At 45.5% G+C, this 21280-nt stretch overlaps 1 protein-coding gene across 3 annotated transcripts in view; it reads left to right on the top strand.

The window, feature by feature from the left end:
* LOC121841053 (fatty acid synthase-like) overlaps window positions 1-20346 on the top strand; it is a 49419-nt gene extending 29073 nt beyond the window's left edge. For all 3 annotated transcript variants that reach the window (XM_042307088.1, XM_042307086.1, XM_042307087.1), the window contains exons 21-43: window positions 1020-1223; window positions 1619-1935; window positions 2141-2542; window positions 2751-2915; window positions 2995-3110; window positions 3323-3477; window positions 3680-3883; window positions 3989-4139; window positions 4569-4747; window positions 4849-4968; window positions 6254-6376; window positions 6483-6706; window positions 6963-7167; window positions 7550-7701; window positions 7829-7920; window positions 8159-8553; window positions 8746-8934; window positions 9009-9236; window positions 9934-9992; window positions 10096-10248; window positions 15689-15787; window positions 17976-18227; window positions 18317-20346. In XM_042307088.1, the coding sequence (XP_042163022.1) occupies window positions 1020-1223; window positions 1619-1935; window positions 2141-2542; window positions 2751-2915; window positions 2995-3110; window positions 3323-3477; window positions 3680-3883; window positions 3989-4139; window positions 4569-4747; window positions 4849-4968; window positions 6254-6376; window positions 6483-6706; window positions 6963-7167; window positions 7550-7701; window positions 7829-7920; window positions 8159-8553; window positions 8746-8934; window positions 9009-9236; window positions 9934-9992; window positions 10096-10248; window positions 15689-15787; window positions 17976-18227; window positions 18317-18454 (4322 nt within the window). In that variant the 3' untranslated portion in view covers window positions 18455-20346. The remainder of the gene's footprint in view (window positions 1-1019; window positions 1224-1618; window positions 1936-2140; window positions 2543-2750; window positions 2916-2994; window positions 3111-3322; window positions 3478-3679; window positions 3884-3988; window positions 4140-4568; window positions 4748-4848; window positions 4969-6253; window positions 6377-6482; window positions 6707-6962; window positions 7168-7549; window positions 7702-7828; window positions 7921-8158; window positions 8554-8745; window positions 8935-9008; window positions 9237-9933; window positions 9993-10095; window positions 10249-15688; window positions 15788-17975; window positions 18228-18316) is intronic.
* The last annotated feature ends 934 nt before the right edge of the window (window positions 20347-21280 follow it).

Below are 21280 nucleotides of genomic sequence, written 5' to 3'. Positions count from 1 at the left end.
TTTCCTCTGACTGTTCCCTCTCTCCATCATCCCAATATTAAGTATGTTTATTATTTCCTCTGACTGTTCCCTCTCCATCATCCCAATATTAAGGATGTTTATTATTTCCTCTGACTGTTCCCTCTCTCCATCATCCCAATATTAAGGATGTTTATTATTTCCTCTGACTGTTCCTCTCCATCATCCCAATATTAAGGATGTTTATTATTTCCTCTGACTGTTCCCTCTCCATCATCCCAATATTAAGGATGTTTATTATTTCCTCTGACTGTTCCCTCTCCATCATCCCAATATTAAGGATGTTTATTATTTCCTCTGACTGTTCCCTCTCCATCATCCCAATATTAAGGATGTTTATTATTTCCTCTGACTGTTCCCTCTCCATCATCCCAATATTAAGGATGTTTATTATTTCCTCTGACTGTTCCCTCTCTCCATCATCCCAATATTAAGGATGTTTATTATTTCCTCTGACTGTTCCCTCTCTCCATCATCCCAATATTAAGGATGTTTATTATTTCCTCTGACTGTTCCCTCTCTCCATCATCCCAATATTAAGGATGTTTATTATTTCCTCTGACTGTTCCCTCTCTCCATCATCCCAATATTAAGGATGTTTATTATTTCCTCTGACTGTTCCCTCTCTCCATCATCCCAATATTAAGGATGTTTATTATTTCCTCTGACTGTTCCCTCTCTCCATCATCCCAATATTAAGGATGTTTATTATTTCCTCTGACTGTTCCCTCTCTCCATCATCCCAATATTAAGGATGTTTATTATTTCCTCTGACTGTTCCCTCTCCATCATCCCAATATTAAGGATGTTTATTATTTCCTCTGACTGTTCCCTCTCCATCATCCCAATATTAAGGATGTTTATTATTTCCTCTGACTGTTCCCTCTCCATCATCCCAATATTAAGGATGTTTATTATTTCCTCTGACTGTTCCCTCTCTCCATCATCCCAATATTAAGGATGTTTATTATTTCCTCTGACTGTTCCCTCTCTCATCCCAGCGGTGGACGTCCACGTCAGCCGTTGCCTTGACAACATTGTGGCGGGCGGAGTCCAGATCTGCGGCCTGCACGCCACGGTAGCACCGCGTCGTCAGCAGCAACAGAGCCCGCCCACCCTGGAGGAATTTGTGTTCGTTTCCTACCTGGAGACAGAATGCCTGTCAGCCAATGACAAACTAGGAGACCAACTAAAGAACTGTAAAGGTTAGATGTCAACTTCCTGTTGCCTTTATCATCCCAACAGTGAGAAAATAATTTGACTTTCAGCTTCACTGTTTTAAAATATGTATTGCAACCCTTACCTATACAGGTCCTGTCTATACAACCCTTACCTATACAACCCTTACCTATACAGGTCCTGTCTATACAACCCTTACCTATACAGGTCCTGTCTATACAACCCTTACCTATACAGGTCCTGTCTATACAACCCTTACCTATACAACCCTTACCTATACAACCCTTACCTATACAACCCTTACCTATACAGGTCCTGTCTATACAAATAATACTAAAAATAATCACAAAGGGTTAAAAACTGTCAATCTAAGTGGATTCCTTTTTAAAATACATGTTCTGTGTTTCATGCATCTCTCCAGGTCTGATCCACAAGCTGCAGAAGAAGCTGGCTCCTCAGGGCGTCAAGCTCTCCATCCCTGGTCTAGAGGGGGTGTCTGGCCCTGCTGTACCCAGCCCAGAGCCCTCTGAGCCTGGCTTGCTGCGGCTGCTGTCTCTGCTGTGCGGTCTGGAGCTGAACGGTAACCTGCGGTCAGAGCTGGAGCAGACTGTTGAGAAGGAGAGGGCTTGTCTCCTCCAGGACACCCTGCTACATGGCCTGCTGGACGGCCCAGCCCTCAGACACTGCCTGGACACAGCCCTGGAGAACTCTACCCCCGGGAAGATCAAAGTCCTGGAGGTGAGCTAGACTCGTGATACTCCAAAGCCTTTGTCTGGGGACGCGATAAAGAGATTTAACAAGAAGAAAGTGACAAAACATATTTGAATGAATCTTTAGTTCTTCTCCTAGACCATCAGGCTCTCCTCTCTAACCCGGTTCTGTCTCTCCTCTCTAACCCGGTTCTGTCTCTCCTCTCTAACCCGGCTCTGTCTCTCCCCGTCAGGCTCTCTCCAGCGACGGTCGTCTCTTCTCCCGCGCCGTGCCCCTCCTCAACATCCAGCCAATGCTCCGCCTTGACTATGTTGCAACAGCAATGACCCTCGACCTCCTGACCCCCCATCAGACCACCCTGGACGCCCTGGGAGTCACAGCGGCACAGTGGGACCCCCACCAGGGCCCCGTGCCCGGGGGAGAAGTCGGAGGGGCTGACCTGGTGGTGTGTAATCACGCCTGGGGGCCCCTGGGAGTGGGGGCAGAGGTGGTGGTAGAGAACCTGGCCTCTGGGGCCAAAGAAGGGGGCTTTGTGATGCTCCACACCCTATTGAAGGGAGAGACTCTGGCGGAGACGGTGGCCTTCCTCACCTCCAAGGACAGCAAGACCAATCATCAGAGACTGTTCTCGCAGGTCAGTCACACTCCAATGGACAACCGAAGCCCAGAACTATTCTTAGCCCTTAGCTACTCTTCAAGTATTATAGCAGGGCTCTATCAGCTTCAGGCAGTATTTAGTGAGGATCCATAAACTGACCATACAGTCACCTGTGACCGTTCTCTCAGTGATGACCTGTAATGATGTCTAATCCTGCAGCTGTTTTTCTCTTCCTATTCTCTAGGCTGAGTGGGAGAAGTTGTTCTCTGATGCGTCTCTCAAATTGGTGGCTGTTAAGAAGTCCTTCTATGGCTCTGCCCTATTCCTGTGTCGCCGTCGGTTACCCAGCAAACAGCCCATCTTCCTGCCTGTTGACAGCATGGACTACCAGTGGGTGGACACACTCAAGGTGAGGGAGTGTGGCTCTGTGTCTGTGTTAACTCCTTTTTAAGTGCTTATAAGCCTTTATAACTGTCTCTCCTCCCCAGGTGACGCTGGCTGAGCCCTCGGACTCTCCGGTCTGGCTGACTGCTACCCAGACCCACTCTGGGGTGGTGGGCATGGTCAACTGTCTACGCCAGGAGCCTGGTGGCAACCGCATACGGTGAGATAAAGCCTGGTTTGAAACAAGCCCTCACCCCTTCCCCTAGACTGTTGATCTGAAAGGATTGAATTGGTATTAGCAGCACAGTTGTGTACGCCTTAAAAGCACAGATGTGTGTGTGTGTGTGTATATTAGAAAGGTAGTAGCTTGGCTGTGAATCACAGACTAAAGCTGTACCTCTCCTCTCTCTCTCTCCCCCTCTCCCCCCACAGGTGTGCATTTGTGTCCAACCTGTGTGAGTCCACTGTGGCGCCCACCCTGCAGCCTACCCATAGTTCCATGAGGTCTGTGCTGGAGGGAGACCTGTGTATGAACGTGTTCAGGGATGGACACTGGGGAATGTTCAGACACCAGCTCATCTCTCAGGGTACGACAACCACGCTGTCTTCTCTCTTGCTCTAGCAAGATCTCAAAAGTTGCACCCGTTGAGATATCTTGAGAGAGAATTCACACATTCAGTCATTACATAGGAGCTTGATGATATTATTCCCTAATGATAAATACTAGAAGAGTTGATGTCAGACTAGCCCTAGGCTCAAGAATACCAATCTTAACATCTCTCCTCTCAGATCTGAGTGAGGAGTTGACAGAGCAGGCGTACGTTAACGTGTTGACCCGCGGTGACCTCTCCTCCCTGCGTTGGATCGCCTCGCCCCTCCGTCATTTTGTGGCGAGCAGCCCCCACGTGCAGCTGTGTCGGGTCTACTACAGCTCCCTCAACTTCAGAGACATCATGCTGGCCACCGGGAAACTGCCACCGGACGCCATCCCAGGTACACACATCACTTTGGAGACAAACGCACAGGGACACTCCCGCACAGCCAGATTTACTCACACACACACACCCACAACAACCTGACTACCCTCTACCTCTGTAGGTGACCTGGCCCTGCAGCAGTGCATGTTGGGTATGGAGTTCTCAGGTCGTGACCCCAGCGGTAGGCGTGTGATGGGGCTGTTGCCTGCTAAAGGCCTGGCCACTTGCGTCGACGCTGACACACGCTTCCTCTGGGACGTCCCAGACAGCTGGTGAGGCACTGGGATGATCCCAAAGGACACCCTATTCCCTATGCAGTGCACTTGAGTGGGAGTGGCAGGTAGCCTAGTGGTTAGAGCATTGGCCTAGTAAACAGAAGTTTGCAAGATCGAATCCATGAGCTGACAAGGTAAAAATCTGTCGTTCTGTCCCAGAACAGGCAGTTAACCCACTGTTCCGAGGCCGTCATTGAAAATAAGAATTTGTTCTTAACTGACTTGCCTAGTAAAATAAAGGTTAAAAAAAGGAGCATTTTAAATCCTAATAAATAAGAGGGAACCTAATCCTAGATCAGCACTCCTATAATTTGGGAATACAGAGCCATAGAAAATCTGATGTTCTGGGAACGGACTACCTATTTACTGGTGATGTCTTATGCCTTATGACTAAGGTATCGTTAGTAACTTAAGGTTTCTCTCTAGGACCCTGGAGCAGGCTGCATCGGTGCCAGTGGTCTATTCTACAGCCTACTACTCGCTGGTGGTGCGAGGCAGGCTCCGCCCAGGCGAGAGTGTTCTCATCCACTCAGGGTCAGGGGGCGTTGGCCAGGCTGCCATCGCCATTGCACTCAGTCAGCACTGTAGGGTTTTCACTACTGTTGGTGAGTACCGGAGACCACACACACTCAGCCTGTTAGTGTCAGGATTGTCAGTGCATTTAGCCATAGATGTGTCTGTAACCTGTGTTTGTGTTCTGTCTCAGGTTCAGCAGAGAAGCGTGCCTACCTACAGGAGCGTTTCCCCCAGCTCACCGCTGAGTCCTTCGCCAACTCTAGAGACGCCACCTTCGAACAGCACGTCCTGCTACACACACAGGGAAAAGGTCAGACACACTTTAGATATCAGCTCCTTTCCAAACTTGCCTCGCACAAAACACTTCAACGATACACACCCAACATGTCACTGAACTATCAAAATATGCAGTCATACCTTGCACACGTATGTTAAGCCATCAAGTCCAGCCTCCCTTCCTCACAATCACTCATGTGCCATTTAGCAGACTCTTTTATCCAAAGTGACTTAGTTATGCGTGCATACGTTTTACCCACCAATATATTGGTGGCCCCAGCAGGAATTGAACCCACGGCCCTTGGCGTTGCATGCTCCACCGAATGAGCCACAAAGGACCACTTAAATGTGGTCTTATTTATCCTGAATGTCTCTGTGTTTAGTGAACATGGTATTGTGTATCCTGGATGTCTCTGTGTTTAGGAGTGAACATGGTATTGTGTATCCTGGATGTCTCTGTGTTTAGTGAACATGGTATTGTGTATCCTGGATGTCTCTGTGTTTAGTAGTGAACATGGTGTTGTGTATCCTGGATGTCTCTGTGTTTAGGAGTGAACATGGTATTGTGTATCCTGGATGTCTCTGTGTTTAGGAGTGAACATGGTATTGTGTATCCTGGATGTCTCTGTGTTTAGGAGTGAACATGGTATTGTGTATCCTGGATGTCTCTGTTTAGTAGTGAACATGGTATTGTGTATCCTGGATGTCTCTGTGTTTAGGAGTGAACATGGTATTGTGTATCCTGGATGTCTCTGTGTTTAGTAGTGAACATGGTATTGTGTATCCTGGATGTCTCTGTTTAGTAGTGAACATGGTATTGTGTATCCTGGATGTCTCTGTGTTTAGGAGTGAACATGGTGTTGTGTATCCTGGATGTCTCTGTGTTTAGTAGTGAACATGGTATTGTGTAGCCTGGATGTCTCTGTGTTTAGGAGTGAACATGGTGTTGTGTATCCTGGATGTCTCTGTGTTTAGTAGTGAACATGGTGTTGTGTATCCTGGATGTCTGTGTGTTTAGGAGTGAACATGGTGTTGTGTATCCTGGATGTCTGTGTGTTTAGGAGTGAACATGGTGTTGTGTATCCTGGATGTCTCTGTGTTTAGTAGTGAACATGGTATTGTGTATCCTGGATGTCTCTGTGTTTAGTAGTGAACATGGTATTGTGTATCCTGGATGTCTCTGTGTTTAGTAGTGAACATGGTATTGTGTATCCTGGATGTCTCTCTGTTTAGTAGTGAACATGGTATTGTGTATCCTGGATGTCTCTGTGTTTAGTAGTGAACATGGTATTGTGTATCCTGGATGTCTCTGTGTTTAGGAGTGAACATGGTGTTAAACTCCCTGGCTGAGGAGAAACTGCAGGCCAGTCTTCGCTGTCTGGCCCGACACGGACGCTTCCTGGAGATCGGCAAATACGACCTGTCCAACAACTCCCCTCTGGGTCAGTACACCGCACTGCAACTGCTCTCTGCATGGCAGCTATTTTGTCCCCGACTCACTGTGCCACTGCAGCTGATCTATCTGACATGCGTTCCTGTTTCCCTCAGGAATGGCTCTCTTCCTGAAGAACGTGGCGTTCCACGGAATCCTACTGGACGCCCTGTTTGAGGAGGGGAACCGGGAGTGGGAGGAGGTGTCCCAGCTGCTGAAGGAGGGCATTGTGGGAGGTGTAGTCAAGCCCCTGAGGACTACAGTGTTTGAGAGAGACCAGGTGGAGGAGGCCTTCAGATACATGGCCCAGGGAAAACACATCGGCAAAGTACAGCTGCAGGTCAGTGACTGAACTCTTTTCTTAGCTGCTTTTTCTTCCTCACAAAAAAAGCTTTTTCCATTTCCTCACTTTGCTTTTTAAACCTTGTTTTTTCATCTTTTTCCTCTCAACACTACTTTGCTTACAACACTACTTTACAGAAATATTACACGTTTATGATGCTGTTGTAACACAGTTATTTCTACTAATCACACTTATCACTGTTTTTAATTCTAGTCAGATATATATCTGTGTTGTATCTGATGTCTTTCTCTAGGTGCGTTCTGAGGAGATGGGTAATGGTACCCAGGCGGTGGGCTCGCTCCTCTCCCTCCCCGCCATCTGCCGTACCTTCTGCCCCGCCTCCCACTCTTACATCATCACCGGGGGACTGGGTGGCTTCGGACTGGAGCTCGCCCATTGGCTGACGGAGAGGGGCGCCCGCAAACTGGTGCTCACCTCCAGATCGGGCATCCGCAACGGTAAGAGAGAGACAATAACTTTTACAGCTAACTAGGTTGTGTGTTGTCCTGTAAAGACAAGCCATTTTGCTAGGCAAGTCCGTTAAGAACAAATTCTTATTTTACAATGACAACCCACCGTTCTCTGGTAGGCCAACTGCCTTGTTCAGGGGCAGAACAACAGATTTTTACCTTGTCAGCTCGGGGATTCGATCCAGTAACCTTTCAGTTACTGGCCCAACGCTCTAACCACTAGGCTACCTAGTCGGCACCCTCCAGTTGTCTAGGTGGAGGGTGCTGTTAGCTACACGCAGAAGTTAGCTACACGCAGAAGTTAGCTACACGCTGCTGATTTGTTAGTGACAGTTCAGTCACCTTTGTCATTGTCGGTTCATGTTGCTAGGTTACCAGGCCAAGCGTGTGCGTGAGTGGCAGGGGATGGGCGTGCAGGTGCTGGTGTCCACCAGTGACGTCAGCACCCAGGAGGGGGCAGAGCAACTCATTAACGAGGCCTGCAGGTTGGGGCCTGTGGGAGGAGTCTTTCACCTTGCCATGGTAACAACCCCCTCCTACCTGTACACTGTTCTCACCTGTCTTAACCTGTCTCCTTCACCTGTCCCTGTTTCACCTGTCTCATCTCTCTCTCTAACCTGTCTGTCTCTCTCCTGTCTGTGTGTACCAGGTGTTGAAGGATGGTATGCTAGAGAATCTGACACCTCAGCTATTCATGGATGTCAACAAACCCAAATACAACGGCACCCTCCACCTAGACAAGTGAGATGACATTCTCCAGCCTAATATAGTGCTATCCTCAACCTTGGCTCTGCCTCGCTTCCCTCAGAAGAGAGTCAAATTAGTTTGGTTTGAATTTAAGGTGAAATCCAAGACAATGGTTGAAAAACAAAAATAATATATATTTTAGAGCAAGAAATATTTGAGACTCAAGAACCCACATTATCAAATTGTGGAGACAAAAATGAATGTCTCATATGCTTATTTTTTTTCTCCTCAGTGTGACCAGAAAGATGTGTCCAGACCTCAGTTACTTCGTAGCCTTCTCCTCTGTGAGCTGCGGCCGCGGCAACGCCGGCCAGAGTAACTATGGTTACGCCAACTCCGCCATGGAGCGCGTGTGTGAGCAGCGGCTCCACGACGGCCTGCCTGGATTGGCTGTCCAGTGGGGCGCCATTGGTGACGTGGGCGTTGTCCTGGAGACCATGGGCGGTAATGACGTGGTGGTGGGTGGGACTCTTCCGCAGCGCATCACTTCCTGTTTGGAGGTGCTGGACCGCTTCCTGTGCGAGCGTCGTCCGGTGATGTCGAGCTTCGTGCTGGCAGAAAGGAGCGTGGTGAAGAGCGAAGGAACCGGACAGAGAGACCTGGTGGAGGCTGTTGCTCATATACTGGGTAAGAGAGGTTCTATTCTGGTTCCATTCTGGTATTCCAGAAGTCGTGCTTATTGCCATCTGATTTCAGGAATCTTCCAACTGGGATTTCTGAGAATTTTGGGAAAGTGGCCAGTATTTTGCATCCCTAATTTGGTATGTATTCATGATGTGTGTTTGATGTGTAACTTCTCACCCTCCCTCCCTCTCTCAGGTGTACGTGATGTCAGCAGCCTGAACGCTGACGCCTCATTGGCTGATCTGGGTCTGGACTCTCTTATGGGCGTGGAAGTGCGTCAGACACTGGAGCGCGACTACGACATTGTCATGGCGATGAGGGAGATCCGACAGCTCACCATCAACAAGCTCAGAGAGCTGTCTAGCCAACCGGCAGGAACAGCAGGTGTGTGTGTGTTGTGTGTTTGTGTGTGTTTCTTGGGCTCATGTCTCTCGCTCTCTTTCTCTCTCTCACTCTAGAGTCCCGTCAGTCTCCAGTGAAGAAGGGAGGAGTGCGTTCTCTGTTGGAGTCGGACCTCAGTTTGATGCTGGTCAACCCAGACAGCCCCACGGTCTCACGTCTCAATGAGGTGCAGAGTGTTGAGCGCCCGCTGTTCCTGGTCCACCCTATAGAGGGCTCCATCGCTGCCTTCCGAACGCTCAGCGCCAAGCTCAGTGTTCCCTGCTACGGCCTGCAGTGCACTAAAGGTACACATGAAGACATATACAGACACGCGCACAAGTGCCTTGCATAAGTATTCATTCCCTTGGTGTGTTTCCTATTGTCTTGCATTACAACCTGTCATTTAAATGTTTTTTATTTGGATTTCATGTAATGGACATAACACAAAATATTCCAAATTGGTGAAGTGCAATGAAAAAATAACTTGTTTCACAAAATGAAAAAGGGAAAAGTGGTGCGTGCATATGTATTCACCCCCTTTGCTGTGAAGCTCCTAAATAAGATCTGGTGCAGCCAATTACCTTCAGAAGTCACATAATTAGTTGGATTGCACACAGGTGGACTTTATTTAAGTGTCATATGATCTCAGTATATACAGTGGGGCAAAAAAGTATTTAGTCAGCCACCAATTGTGCAAGTTCTCCCACTTAAAAATATGAGAGAGGCCTGTAATTTTCATCATAGGTACACTTCAACTATGACAGACAAAATGAGAAAAAAAAATCCAGAAAATCGCATTGTAGAATTTTTATGAATTTATTTGCAAATTATGGTGGAAAATAAGTAAAAAATCTTAATTATATTTCTTTAACTGTATTGTTGGTTAAGGGCTTGTAATTAAGCATTTCACTGTAATGTCTAGACCTGTTGTTTTCGACGCGTGGGACAAATGAACTTTGATTTAACCTTGATCTAAATGACTCAACCCATCCATCTCTCTAGCTGCTCCTTTGGACAGTATCCAGTCTCTGGCTGCATACTATGTGGAGTGTATATGTCAGGTACGTAATATACTAACCACAGCTCTGTTTGTAATGTACATTTAGGTCAATTATAGATAATTAGTGATTTATAAATAACTGTCTCTGTTTTTTTTGTGTAAAGGTGCAATCAGAGGGTCCGTACCGGATCGCCGGATACTCCTTTGGAGCCTGCGTGGCGTTTGAGATGTGTTCTCAGCTGCAGGCACAGGGTAGGGCCGTAGAGTACCTCTTCCTCTTTGACGGATCACACTCCTACGTCGCCGCTTACACACAGGTGAGCACTTAAGGACACGTGGATACACAGACTGACACAGATAGACACGTGGATACACAGACAGACAGACACGAATACACGCGCACACACACACACACACACACGGATACACGCACACACAGATACACACACATACAGACACACATGGATATATACACACACACACATCGGTGACACGTGTCTACATACTGACCCACAGATGACATGTTAACAGGATGTACATGTAAACAGAGGCCCTCAGGCACATGCATACTCAGTTACCTCAAAGTGAACTCTACTGCAACACTCCTAACCTCACGATTAACCACAGTGTAGAGTTAGAATACCAACACGAGCCACAGTGTAGTGTAGAGTTAGAATACCAACACGAGCCACAGTGTAGTGTAGAGTTAGAATACCAACACGAGCCACAGTGTAGAGTTAGAATACCAACACGAGCCACAGTGTAGAGTTAGAATACCAACACGAGCCACAGTGTAGAGTTAGAATACCAACACGAGCCACAGTGTAGAGTTAGAATACCAACACGAGCCACAGTGTAGAGTTAGAATACCAACACGAACCACAGTGTAGAGTTAGAATACCAACACGAACCACAGTGTAGAGTTAGAATACCAACACGAGCCACAGTGTAGAGTTAGAATACCAACACGAGCCACAGTGTAGAGTTAGAATACCAACACGAGCCACAGTGTAGAGTTAGAATACCAACACGAGCCACAGTGTAGAGTTAGAATACCAACACGAGCCACAGTGTAGAGTTAGAATACCAACACGAGCCACAGTGTAGAGTTAGAATACCAACACGAGCCACAGTGTAGAGTTAGAATACCAACACGAGCCACAGTGTAGAGTTAGAATACCAACACGAGCCACAGTGTAGAGTTAGAATACCAACACGAGCCACAGTGTAGAGTTAGAATACCAACACGAGCCACAGTGTAGAGTTAGAATACCAACACGAGCCACAGTGTAGAGTTAGAATACCAACACGAGCCACAGTGTAGAGTTAGAATACCAACACGAGCCACAGTGTAGAGTTAGAATACCAACACGAGCCACAGTGTAGAGTTAGAATACCAACACGAGCCACAGTGTAGAGTTAGAATACCAACACGAGCCACAGTGTAGAGTTAGAATACCAACACGAGCCACAGTGTAGAGTTAGAATACCAACACGGGCCACAGTGTAGTGTAGAGTTAGAATACCAACACGGGCCACAGTGTAGTGTAGAGTTAGAATACCAACACGGGCCACAGTGTAGTGTAGAGTTAGAATACCAACACGGGCCACAGTGTAGTGTAGAGTTAGAATACCAACACGGGCCACAGTGTAGTGTAGAGTTAGAATACCAACACGAGCCACAGTGTAGTGTAGAGTTAGAATACCAACACGAGCCACAGTGTAGTGTTAGAATACCAACACGAGCCACAGTGTAGAGTTAGAATACCAACACGAGCCACAGTGTAGAGTTAGAATACCAACACGAGCCACAGTGTAGTGTAGAGTTAGAATACCAACACGAGCCACAGTGTAGTGTAGAGTTAGAATACCAACACGAGCCACAGTGTAGAGTTAGAATACCAACACGAGCCACAGTGTAGAGTTAGAATACCAACACGAGCCACAGTGTAGTGTAGAGTTAGAATACCAACACGAACCACAGTGTAGTGTAGAGTTAGAATACCAACACGAACCACAGTGTAGTGTAGAGTTAGAATACCAACACGAACCACAGTGTAGTGTAGAGTTAGAATACCAACACGAACCACAGTGTAGTGTAGAGTTAGAATACCAACACGAACCACAGTGTAGTGTAGAGTTAGAATACCAACACGAACCACAGTGTAGTGTAGAGGTAGAATACCAACACGAACCACAGTGCAGTGTAGAGTTAGAATACCAACACGAACCACAGTGTAGTGTAGAGTTAGAATACCAACACGAACCACAGTGTAGTGTAGAGTTAGAATACCAACACGAACCACAGTGCAGTGTAGAGTTAGAATACCAACACGAACCACAGTGCAGTGTAGAGGTAGAATACCAACACGAACCACAGTGTAGTGTAGAGTTGGAATACGAACCACAGTGTAGTGTAGAGGTAGAATAACAACACGAACCACAGTGCAGTGTAGAGGTAGAATACCAACACGAACCACAGTGCAGTGTAGAGGTAGAATACCAACACGAACCACAGTGCAGTGTAGAGGTAGAATACCAACACGAACCACAGTGCAGTGTAGAGGTAGAATACCAACACGAACCACAGTGTAGTGTAGAGTTGGAATACGAACCACAGTGTAGTGTAGAGGTAGAATAACAACACGAACCACAGTGCAGTGTAGAGGTAGAATAACAACACGAACCACAGTGCAGTGTAGAGTTAGAATACCAACACGAACCACAGTGCAGTGTAGAGGTAGAATACCAACACGAACCACAGTGCAGTGTAGAGGTAGAATACGAACCACAGTGCAGTGTAGAGTTAGAATACCAACACGAACCACAGTGCAGTGTAGAGTTAGAATACCAACACGAACCACAGTGCAGTGTAGAGGTAGAATACCAACACGAACCACAGTGTAGTGTAGAGTTGGAATACGAACCACAGTGTAGTGTAGAGGTAGAATAACAACACGAACCACAGTGTAGTGTAGAGTTGGAATACGAACCACAGTGTAGTGTAGAGGTAGAATAACAACACGAACCACAGTGTAGTGTAGAGGTAGAATACCAACACGAACCACAGTGTAGTGTAGAGGTAGAATAACAACACGAACCACAGTGCAGTGTAGAGTTAGAATACCAACACGAACCACAGTGCAGTGTAGAGGTAGAATACCAACACGAACCACAGTGCAGTGTAGAGTTAGAATACCAACACGAACCACAGTGTAGTGTAGAGGTAGAATACCAACACGAACCACAGTGTAGTGTAGAGGTAGAATAACAACACGAACCACAGTGTAGTGTAGAGGTAGAATACCAACACGAACCACAGTGTAGTGTAGAGGTAGAATAACAACACGAACCACAGTGCAGTGTAGAGGTAGAATACCAACACGAACCACAGTGCAGTGTAGAGGTAGAATACGAACCACAGTGCAGTGTAGAGTTAGAATACCAACACGAACCACAGTGCAGTGTAGAGTTAGAATACCAACACGAACCACAGTGCAGTGTAGAGGTAGAATACCAACACGAACCACAGTGTAGTGTAGAGTTGGAATACGAACCACAGTGTAGTGTAGAGGTAGAATAACAACACGAACCACAGTGTAGTGTAGAGTTGGAATACGAACCACAGTGTAGTGTAGAGGTAGAATAACAACACGAACCACAGTGTAGTGTAGAGGTAGAATACCAACACGAACCACAGTGTAGTGTAGAGGTAGAATAACAACACGAACCACAGTGCAGTGTAGAGTTAGAATACCAACACGAACCACAGTGCAGTGTAGAGGTAGAATACCAACACGAACCACAGTGCAGTGTAGAGTTAGAATACCAACACGAACCACAGTGTAGTGTAGAGGTAGAATACCAACACGAACCACAGTGTAGTGTAGAGGTAGAATAACAACACGAACCACAGTGTAGTGTAGAGGTAGAATACCAACACGAACCACAGTGTAGTGTAGAGGTAGAATAACAACACGAACCACAGTGCAGTGTAGAGGTAGAATACCAACACGAACCACAGTGCAGTGTAGAGTTAGAATACCAACACGAACCACAGTGCAGTGTAGAGTTAGAATACCAACACGAACCACAGTGCAGTGTAGAGGTAGAATACCAACACGAACCACAGTGTAGTGTAGAGTTGGAATACGAACCACAGTGTAGTGTAGAGGTAGAATAACAACACGAACCACAGTGTAGTGTAGAGGTAGAATAACAACACGAACCACAGTGCAGTGTAGAGTTAGAATACCAACACGAACCACAGTGCAGTGTAGAGGTAGAATACCAACACGAACCACAGTGTAGTGTAGAGTTGGAATACGAACCACAGTGTAGTGTAGAGGTAGAATAACAACACGAACCACAGTGTAGTGTAGAGTTGGAATACGAACCACAGTGTAGTGTAGAGGTAGAATAACAACACGAACCACAGTGTAGTGTAGAGGTAGAATACCAACACGAACCACAGTGTAGTGTAGAGGTAGAATAACAACACGAACCACAGTGCAGTGTAGAGTTAGAATACCAACACGAACCACAGTGCAGTGTAGAGGTAGAATACCAACACGAACCACAGTGCAGTGTAGAGTTAGAATACCAACACGAACCACAGTGTAGTGTAGAGGTAGAATACCAACACGAACCACAGTGTAGTGTAGAGGTAGAATAACAACACGAACCACAGTGTAGTGTAGAGGTAGAATACCAACACGAACCACAGTGTAGTGTAGAGGTAGAATAACAACACGAACCACAGTGCAGTGTAGAGGTAGAATACCAACACGAACCACAGTGCAGTGTAGAGGTAGAATACGAACCACAGTGCAGTGTAGAGTTAGAATACCAACACGAACCACAGTGCAGTGTAGAGTTAGAATACCAACACGAACCACAGTGCAGTGTAGAGGTAGAATACCAACACGAACCACAGTGTAGTGTAGAGTTGGAATACGAACCACAGTGTAGTGTAGAGGTAGAATAACAACACGAACCACAGTGTAGTGTAGAGTTGGAATACGAACCACAGTGTAGTGTAGAGGTAGAATAACAACACGAACCACAGTGTAGTGTAGAGGTAGAATACCAACACGAACCACAGTGTAGTGTAGTAGAGGTAGAATAACAACACGAACCACAGTGCAGTGTAGAGTTAGAATACCAACACGAACCACAGTGCAGTGTAGAGGTAGAATACCAACACGAACCACAGTGCAGTGTAGAGTTAGAATACCAACACGAACCACAGTGTAGTGTAGAGGTAGAATACCAACACGAACCACAGTGTAGTGTAGAGGTAGAATAACAACACGAACCACAGTGTAGTGTAGAGGTAGAATACCAACACGAACCACAGTGTAGTGTAGAGGTAGAATAACAACACGAACCACAGTGCAGTGTAGAGGTAGAATACCAACACGAACCACAGTGCAGTGTAGAGTTAGAATACCAACACGAACCACAGTGCAGTGTAGAGTTAGAATACCAACACGAACCACAGTGCAGTGTAGAGGTAGAATACCAACACGAACCACAGTGTAGTGTAGAGTTGGAATACGAACCACAGTGTAGTGTAGAGGTAGAATACCAACACGAACCACAGTGTAGTGTAGAGTTAGAATACCAACACGAACCACAGTGTAGTGTAGAGTTAGAATACCAACACGAACCACAGTGTAGTTAGGACACCAACACGAACCACAGTGTAGAGTTATGTGGAGTTTGAATACCAACATTAGGTTATTTTCCTTTCAGAGCTACAAATCCAAGCTGACCCCTGGTAATGAGTCAGAGGCAGAGACTGAAGCTATGTGTGCCTTCATCCAGCAGTTTACTGGCATCGAGTACAGCAAGGTACCCATCTCTCTCTCTCTCTCTCTCTCTCTCTCTCTCTCTCTCTCTCTCTCTCTCTCTCTCTCTCTCTCTCTCTCTCTCTCTGTACCTCTCTCTGTGTACCACCCCCTCTCTCTCGCTATCTCTCTCTGTACCCCCCTCTCTCCTTGTACCCCCTCCCTTTTCTCAATTCAATGTAAGGGCTTTATTGGCATGGTAAACATATGTTTACATTGCCAAAGCAAGTGAAATGGATAATAAACCAAATGGAAATAAATCATATAAAATGAACAGTAACTTTACATTCACATGTTCCAAAAGCAGAAAGACATTTCAAATGTCTATGTGCAAATAGCAAATAGTTAAAAGGGAAAATAAATAAACATAAATATGGGTTGTATTTTTCAATGGTGTTTGTTCTTCACTGGTTGCCCTTTTCTTGTGGCAACAGGTCACACATCTTGCTGCTGTGATGGCACACTGTGGTATTTCACCCAATAGATTCATCATAATTGGATTTGTGTTCAAATTCTTTGTGAGTCTGTGTAATCTGAGGGAAATATGTGTCTTTAATATTGTCCTACATTTGGCAGGAGGTTAGGAAGTGTAGCTCAGTTTCCACCTCATTTTGTGGGCAGTGTGCACATAGCCTGTCTTCTCTTGAGAGCCAGGTCTGCCTACGGCGGCCTTTCTCAATAGCAAGGCTATAATCACTGAGTCTGTACATAGTCAAAGATTTTCTTAATTTTAGTCAGTCATAATCTGCCACTGTGTACTATCTGTTTAGGGCCCAATAGCATTCTAGTTTGGTCTGATTCTTTGTTAATTCTTTATAATGTATCAGGGTAGCTTAGTGGTTAGAGTGTTGGACTAGTAACCGAAAGGTTGCAAGTTCAAATCCCCGAGCTGACAAGGTACCAATCTGTCGTTCTGCCCCTGAACAGGCAGTTAACCCACTGTTCCTAGGCTGTCATTGAAAATAAGAATTAGTTCTTAACTGACTTGCCTAGTTAAATAAAGATAAAAAATATATATTTTTGTTTTCTCATGATTTGGTTGGGTCTAATTGTGTTGCTGTGCTGGAGCTGTGGGGTGTGTTTGTGAACAGAGCCCCAGGACCAGCTTGCTTAGGGGACTCTTCTCCAGGTTCATCTCTCTAGGGGATGGCTTTGTTATGGAAGGTTTGAGATTCACTTCCTTTTAGGTGGTTGTAGAATTTAACGTCTCTTTTCTGGATTTTGATTAGCTGGTTATCGGCCTGCATTATTTAGTGTTTTACATTGTTTTTGCAAAATTCTGCATTCAGAGTCTCAATTTGGTGTTTGTCACATTTTTTTATTTTTTATTCTTGGTTTTTGACCAGACCCCAGACCTCACAACCATAAAGGGCAATGGGTTCTATAACTGATTCAAGTATTTTTAGCCAGATCCTAATTGGTATGTCAAATTTTATGTTCTTTTGATGGCATAGAAGGACCTTCTTGCCTTGTCTCTCAGATCGTACACAGCTTTGTGGAAGTTACCTGTGGTGTTGATGTTTAGGCCGAGGTATGTATAGTTTGTGTGGTCTAGGGCAACGGTGTCTAGATGCAATTTGTATTTGTGGTCCTGGCAACTGGACCTTTTTTGGAACACCATTATTTTGGTCTTACTGAGATTTACTGTCAGGGCCCAGGTCTGACAGAATCTGTGCAGAAGATGTAGGTGCTGCTGTAGGCCCTCCTTGTTTGGTGACAGAAGCACCAGGTCATCAGTAGTCATTTGACTTCAGATTCTAGTGGGGTGAGGCTGGGTGCTGCAGACTGTTCTAGTGCCGTTGCCAATTCGTTGATATATATGTTGAAGAGGACGGGGCTTAAGCTGCATCCCTGTCTCACCCCACGGCCCTGTGGAAAGAAATGTGTTTTGACACATTTAACCCCACACCTGTTTGTTTACATGGAGGAAAAACATACAACATTATAAAATCCAACACCACTTTCCATCAATTTATATACCAGACCCTCATGCCAAATTGAGTCAACAAAGCCTTTGTTTTGGGGTGGTGTTTGTCACAGGGTGTGCAGGGTAAATACTTGGTCTGTCGTCTGGTAATTTTGTAAAAATCCAAATTGATATTTGCTCAGTACATTGTTTTCACTGAGTAAATGTATGTTCGCTATTAATGATAACTCTCTCTCCTTCTACCACCCTCCCCCTCTCTGTCTAGTTGTTGGAGACCCTCCTCCCTCTGTCTGATCTGAAAGCCCGTGTCAACATGGCGGTGGACCTCATCACCTCCAGCCATAAGAACGTCAGTAAAGACTCCCTGCGATTCGCCGCCGCCACATTCTACTACAAACTCAAGGCTGCCGACGGTTACGTCCCGGCAACCAAATACCATGGCAACGTCACCCTGCTCCGCGCTAAGGCCAGCAGCGACTATGGAGACAACTTGGGGGCCGACTACAAACTGAACGAGGTGATTGCACTCGCGTGCGCGCGCACACACACACACACATACACACACACACACACACAACTATAATAACTGGTTTTGTTTCTCCCCAGGTGTGTGATGGTAAGGTGTCGGTTCACGTCATCGAGGGAGACCACCGCAGCTTCCTGGAAGGAGAGGGGGTTGAGTCTATCAGCAGCATCATCCACAGCTCATTGGCCGAGCCACGCATTAGTGCCCGAGAGGGTTAGACCAGTCCCACCCATTCCCAGCCTTCTCCCCCAATAGCATCAACTTCTCCTATCATCAAATCTAAACCCCATTGATCAATACATATAATGGACACAATCCCCCACCAATTAAAGCTCGTCTCGCTGCACAGGGTATGTTCCCATGGGAACAAATCGTGCTGTATGTTATGCTACCAATAAGCTCCTCTCTTTTATTTATTTTTTACCCTGTCTCTTTATCATGTTTGGAACGGTAGAATACATGTCCATACTGATAATCCTGCTACAACTGGAAACACGCTGGCTCAACCCAATAGCTAGCCTAGCATGTGAGCCTGGCTGTGTTGCCAACTGACCAATGACTAGATAACCTACCTAGCTGCTGTGTTATGATACTGCTAAACGGTGTGTCGTTACCTTGATGATAAAGCGGTGTGGGTGGACCCTTTTTATCTACTCACGGTGTGTGTGTTTGTGCGTGTATTTGCATGTTTTATCTTATGCCAAACCCTAGCAGTGCCCTAATGATGCAGACATAGGTATGTTCCACCTGGACGTAGCCTCCTGTCTCTTTCACATGTCTAACACCTGTTCAAGCACTGTACCTGTTACCAAGTGTGACGTTGACATTGTTACATGGTTGTCTTGTGTTTTATTCTGTTTGTTTTGCATCAGGGTTTGTTTACCAGATTTGGTCAGAAGTTAAGTTATGATCCCTATTTTAGTAGATTTTGATGTGTTTTGTTGCCTTGCAGAGATGGTGACTGTTGTAGTATTGTTACACTGGTCTACTTAAGGTAGGTTCACACAGTGACATGCATAAGACTCCTCGTCTTGAGAACTAAAGGTGTTACGGTCGCTACAAGGAAATGGATCAAGTGTTTGACTGATGCCATATTTGATCAGTTAATGACTTTATTACCTATTCAGCTGTTTCCTAGACTCCATGTCTTCCCAGTTAAGAACTGAACCTTTTGAAAACAACAGTATTCTTCTGGGTTGAGATTTGTGTGTGTTTTCTTTCCTGTGTGAGTACACCTTTTTAAGAGGACTGATTAGATATCTACAGTTCACGTTTCTATGATGTCGGGTTATTTGACAGAAGAAAAAGTCATTTAAATTGCTGCTGTTTAAAAATGTATGATGTTCTATGTGACTACAATGGATTACTGAATTAACATTGTCTTTTCCCTTAAATGGGAAGACATTTTCCAACATTCCTGAAATATTGTTACACAAGACTCATTTTAAATATTTGAATATTACTGCTGTCAACCTGCAATGCTTCAAAACTCTTTGGCACTTATTTGAAAAGAAATTGAGCAATAGTCCGGTATTTGGGTAGTGCCATACAAGTGATGTCCTGCTAAACCTATGGTTGTGTTCGCTAGGGCACAACGTAGCAAAATGCTTTGCAACTGAAGATGAGCGTTCATTTTTGGTGCCCACTGAACATGACCAGATTTGACTGTCTCACTGAAAGAGTCGTAGTTTGTCCAAGCTTCCATTTTGTTTGTAATGTGGAGTCATTGATCTGAAGAACGGGCCTTGTTGAGGAGTAGGTGGAATTGACCCCTAACCACTAGTCCAGAAACAGGTATTTTACTGTCCTCCCGTTAGGACTGTTGGGAGGGTAATCTGATCCTATTGTACATCTGTGGTTACAAGGCAACTTTAGACCTCTATCTTGTTTTTGACTCCCATGATCTTTGCTGTCCTCTAAGACCTTGGGTCCAATCCCAGAATGCAACAGACTGACCTGACTTCTGAGACTTCTAATCAGGTCTATGAAGAGTCGGGTGACTGTAATTTGAACCCTGTGATTGGCTGCAGTAAAAAGGAGGAGGAAATTGACGGTGTGCTCCTCTAGTTGTATTTATTGTATTAGTCCAAATAAAGAACTCTCACTAACATCCTGCCTCACTGTCTGTTCTATGTAAACTTAACAAGGACATTATAGTTCTCAGCAGGTAGTGTATTCAACAGATTTGAGAGGTTGGCATGGAATATAATGAGAGAACTTGTTATGCACCAAATACTTATTAGGGGTTACTTTAGCCTGATCTTTCTTGTTCTTCCCAATTGTCAGTCTTTCACTTAAACAAGTTATGATGTTTGTGTGTAAACAGCTTTTCTCACAAGTGTCTATAATCTTCGGGCATTCATGACATACTCCTGGCCTTTCACACCTTAATGTCAATCCCTGCATATAACTGACCATACATCCCCACACATTCCTTATGCAATCAGATGTCCTGTGTCTCTAAATGGGTGTTATTCCTTTGCTGGTCATGTGTTTGTGTCATATAGAAGTTACCACTAAAAAGTCACACAGCATTCGGCTATGAGGGCCATCTGCTACTACGTTCACTACAGGTCTGCCTCTGCCTTTAAAGTTAGTGTGGACAGAGAGGTGTTTTGTGTGTGTTCCTTTGAGGTTGAGTACAGATGATGTGAGAGTGATAAGATGTATGCACACATGACTGTTAGTCACGTTGGTTAAAAGCATCTGCTAAATGGAATATTATGTATTATAAGAAACAAGACCACTGGATTGGCCTTTCAGTCCAACAGTGGGCTATCTAGTGCTCAGACACAAGGGAAGCTTCCCAAATGAAACCCTATTCCCTACATAGTGCACTGCTCTGGTCAATGTAGTGCACTATGTAGGGAATAGGGTGTCATTTGGGACGAAGGTAGGGCTGGGACACTCATAGAGGTGCAACAGATTGTTTTTCAGAAAAGGACCACCCTGCGAGGCAGACTGATTAAACCACAGCCTTGGATGTTCAAAGGCTGTTATGATACAGAGAGGGAGAGATATACATCTAAATGCATATACACTCA

This window comes from Oncorhynchus tshawytscha, linkage group LG27 (genome assembly GCF_018296145.1).
Source record: "Oncorhynchus tshawytscha isolate Ot180627B linkage group LG27, Otsh_v2.0, whole genome shotgun sequence".
Classification (NCBI taxonomy): Eukaryota; Metazoa; Chordata; class Actinopteri; order Salmoniformes; family Salmonidae; genus Oncorhynchus; species Oncorhynchus tshawytscha.
This window is presented reverse-complemented; position numbering and strand designations above follow the sequence as displayed.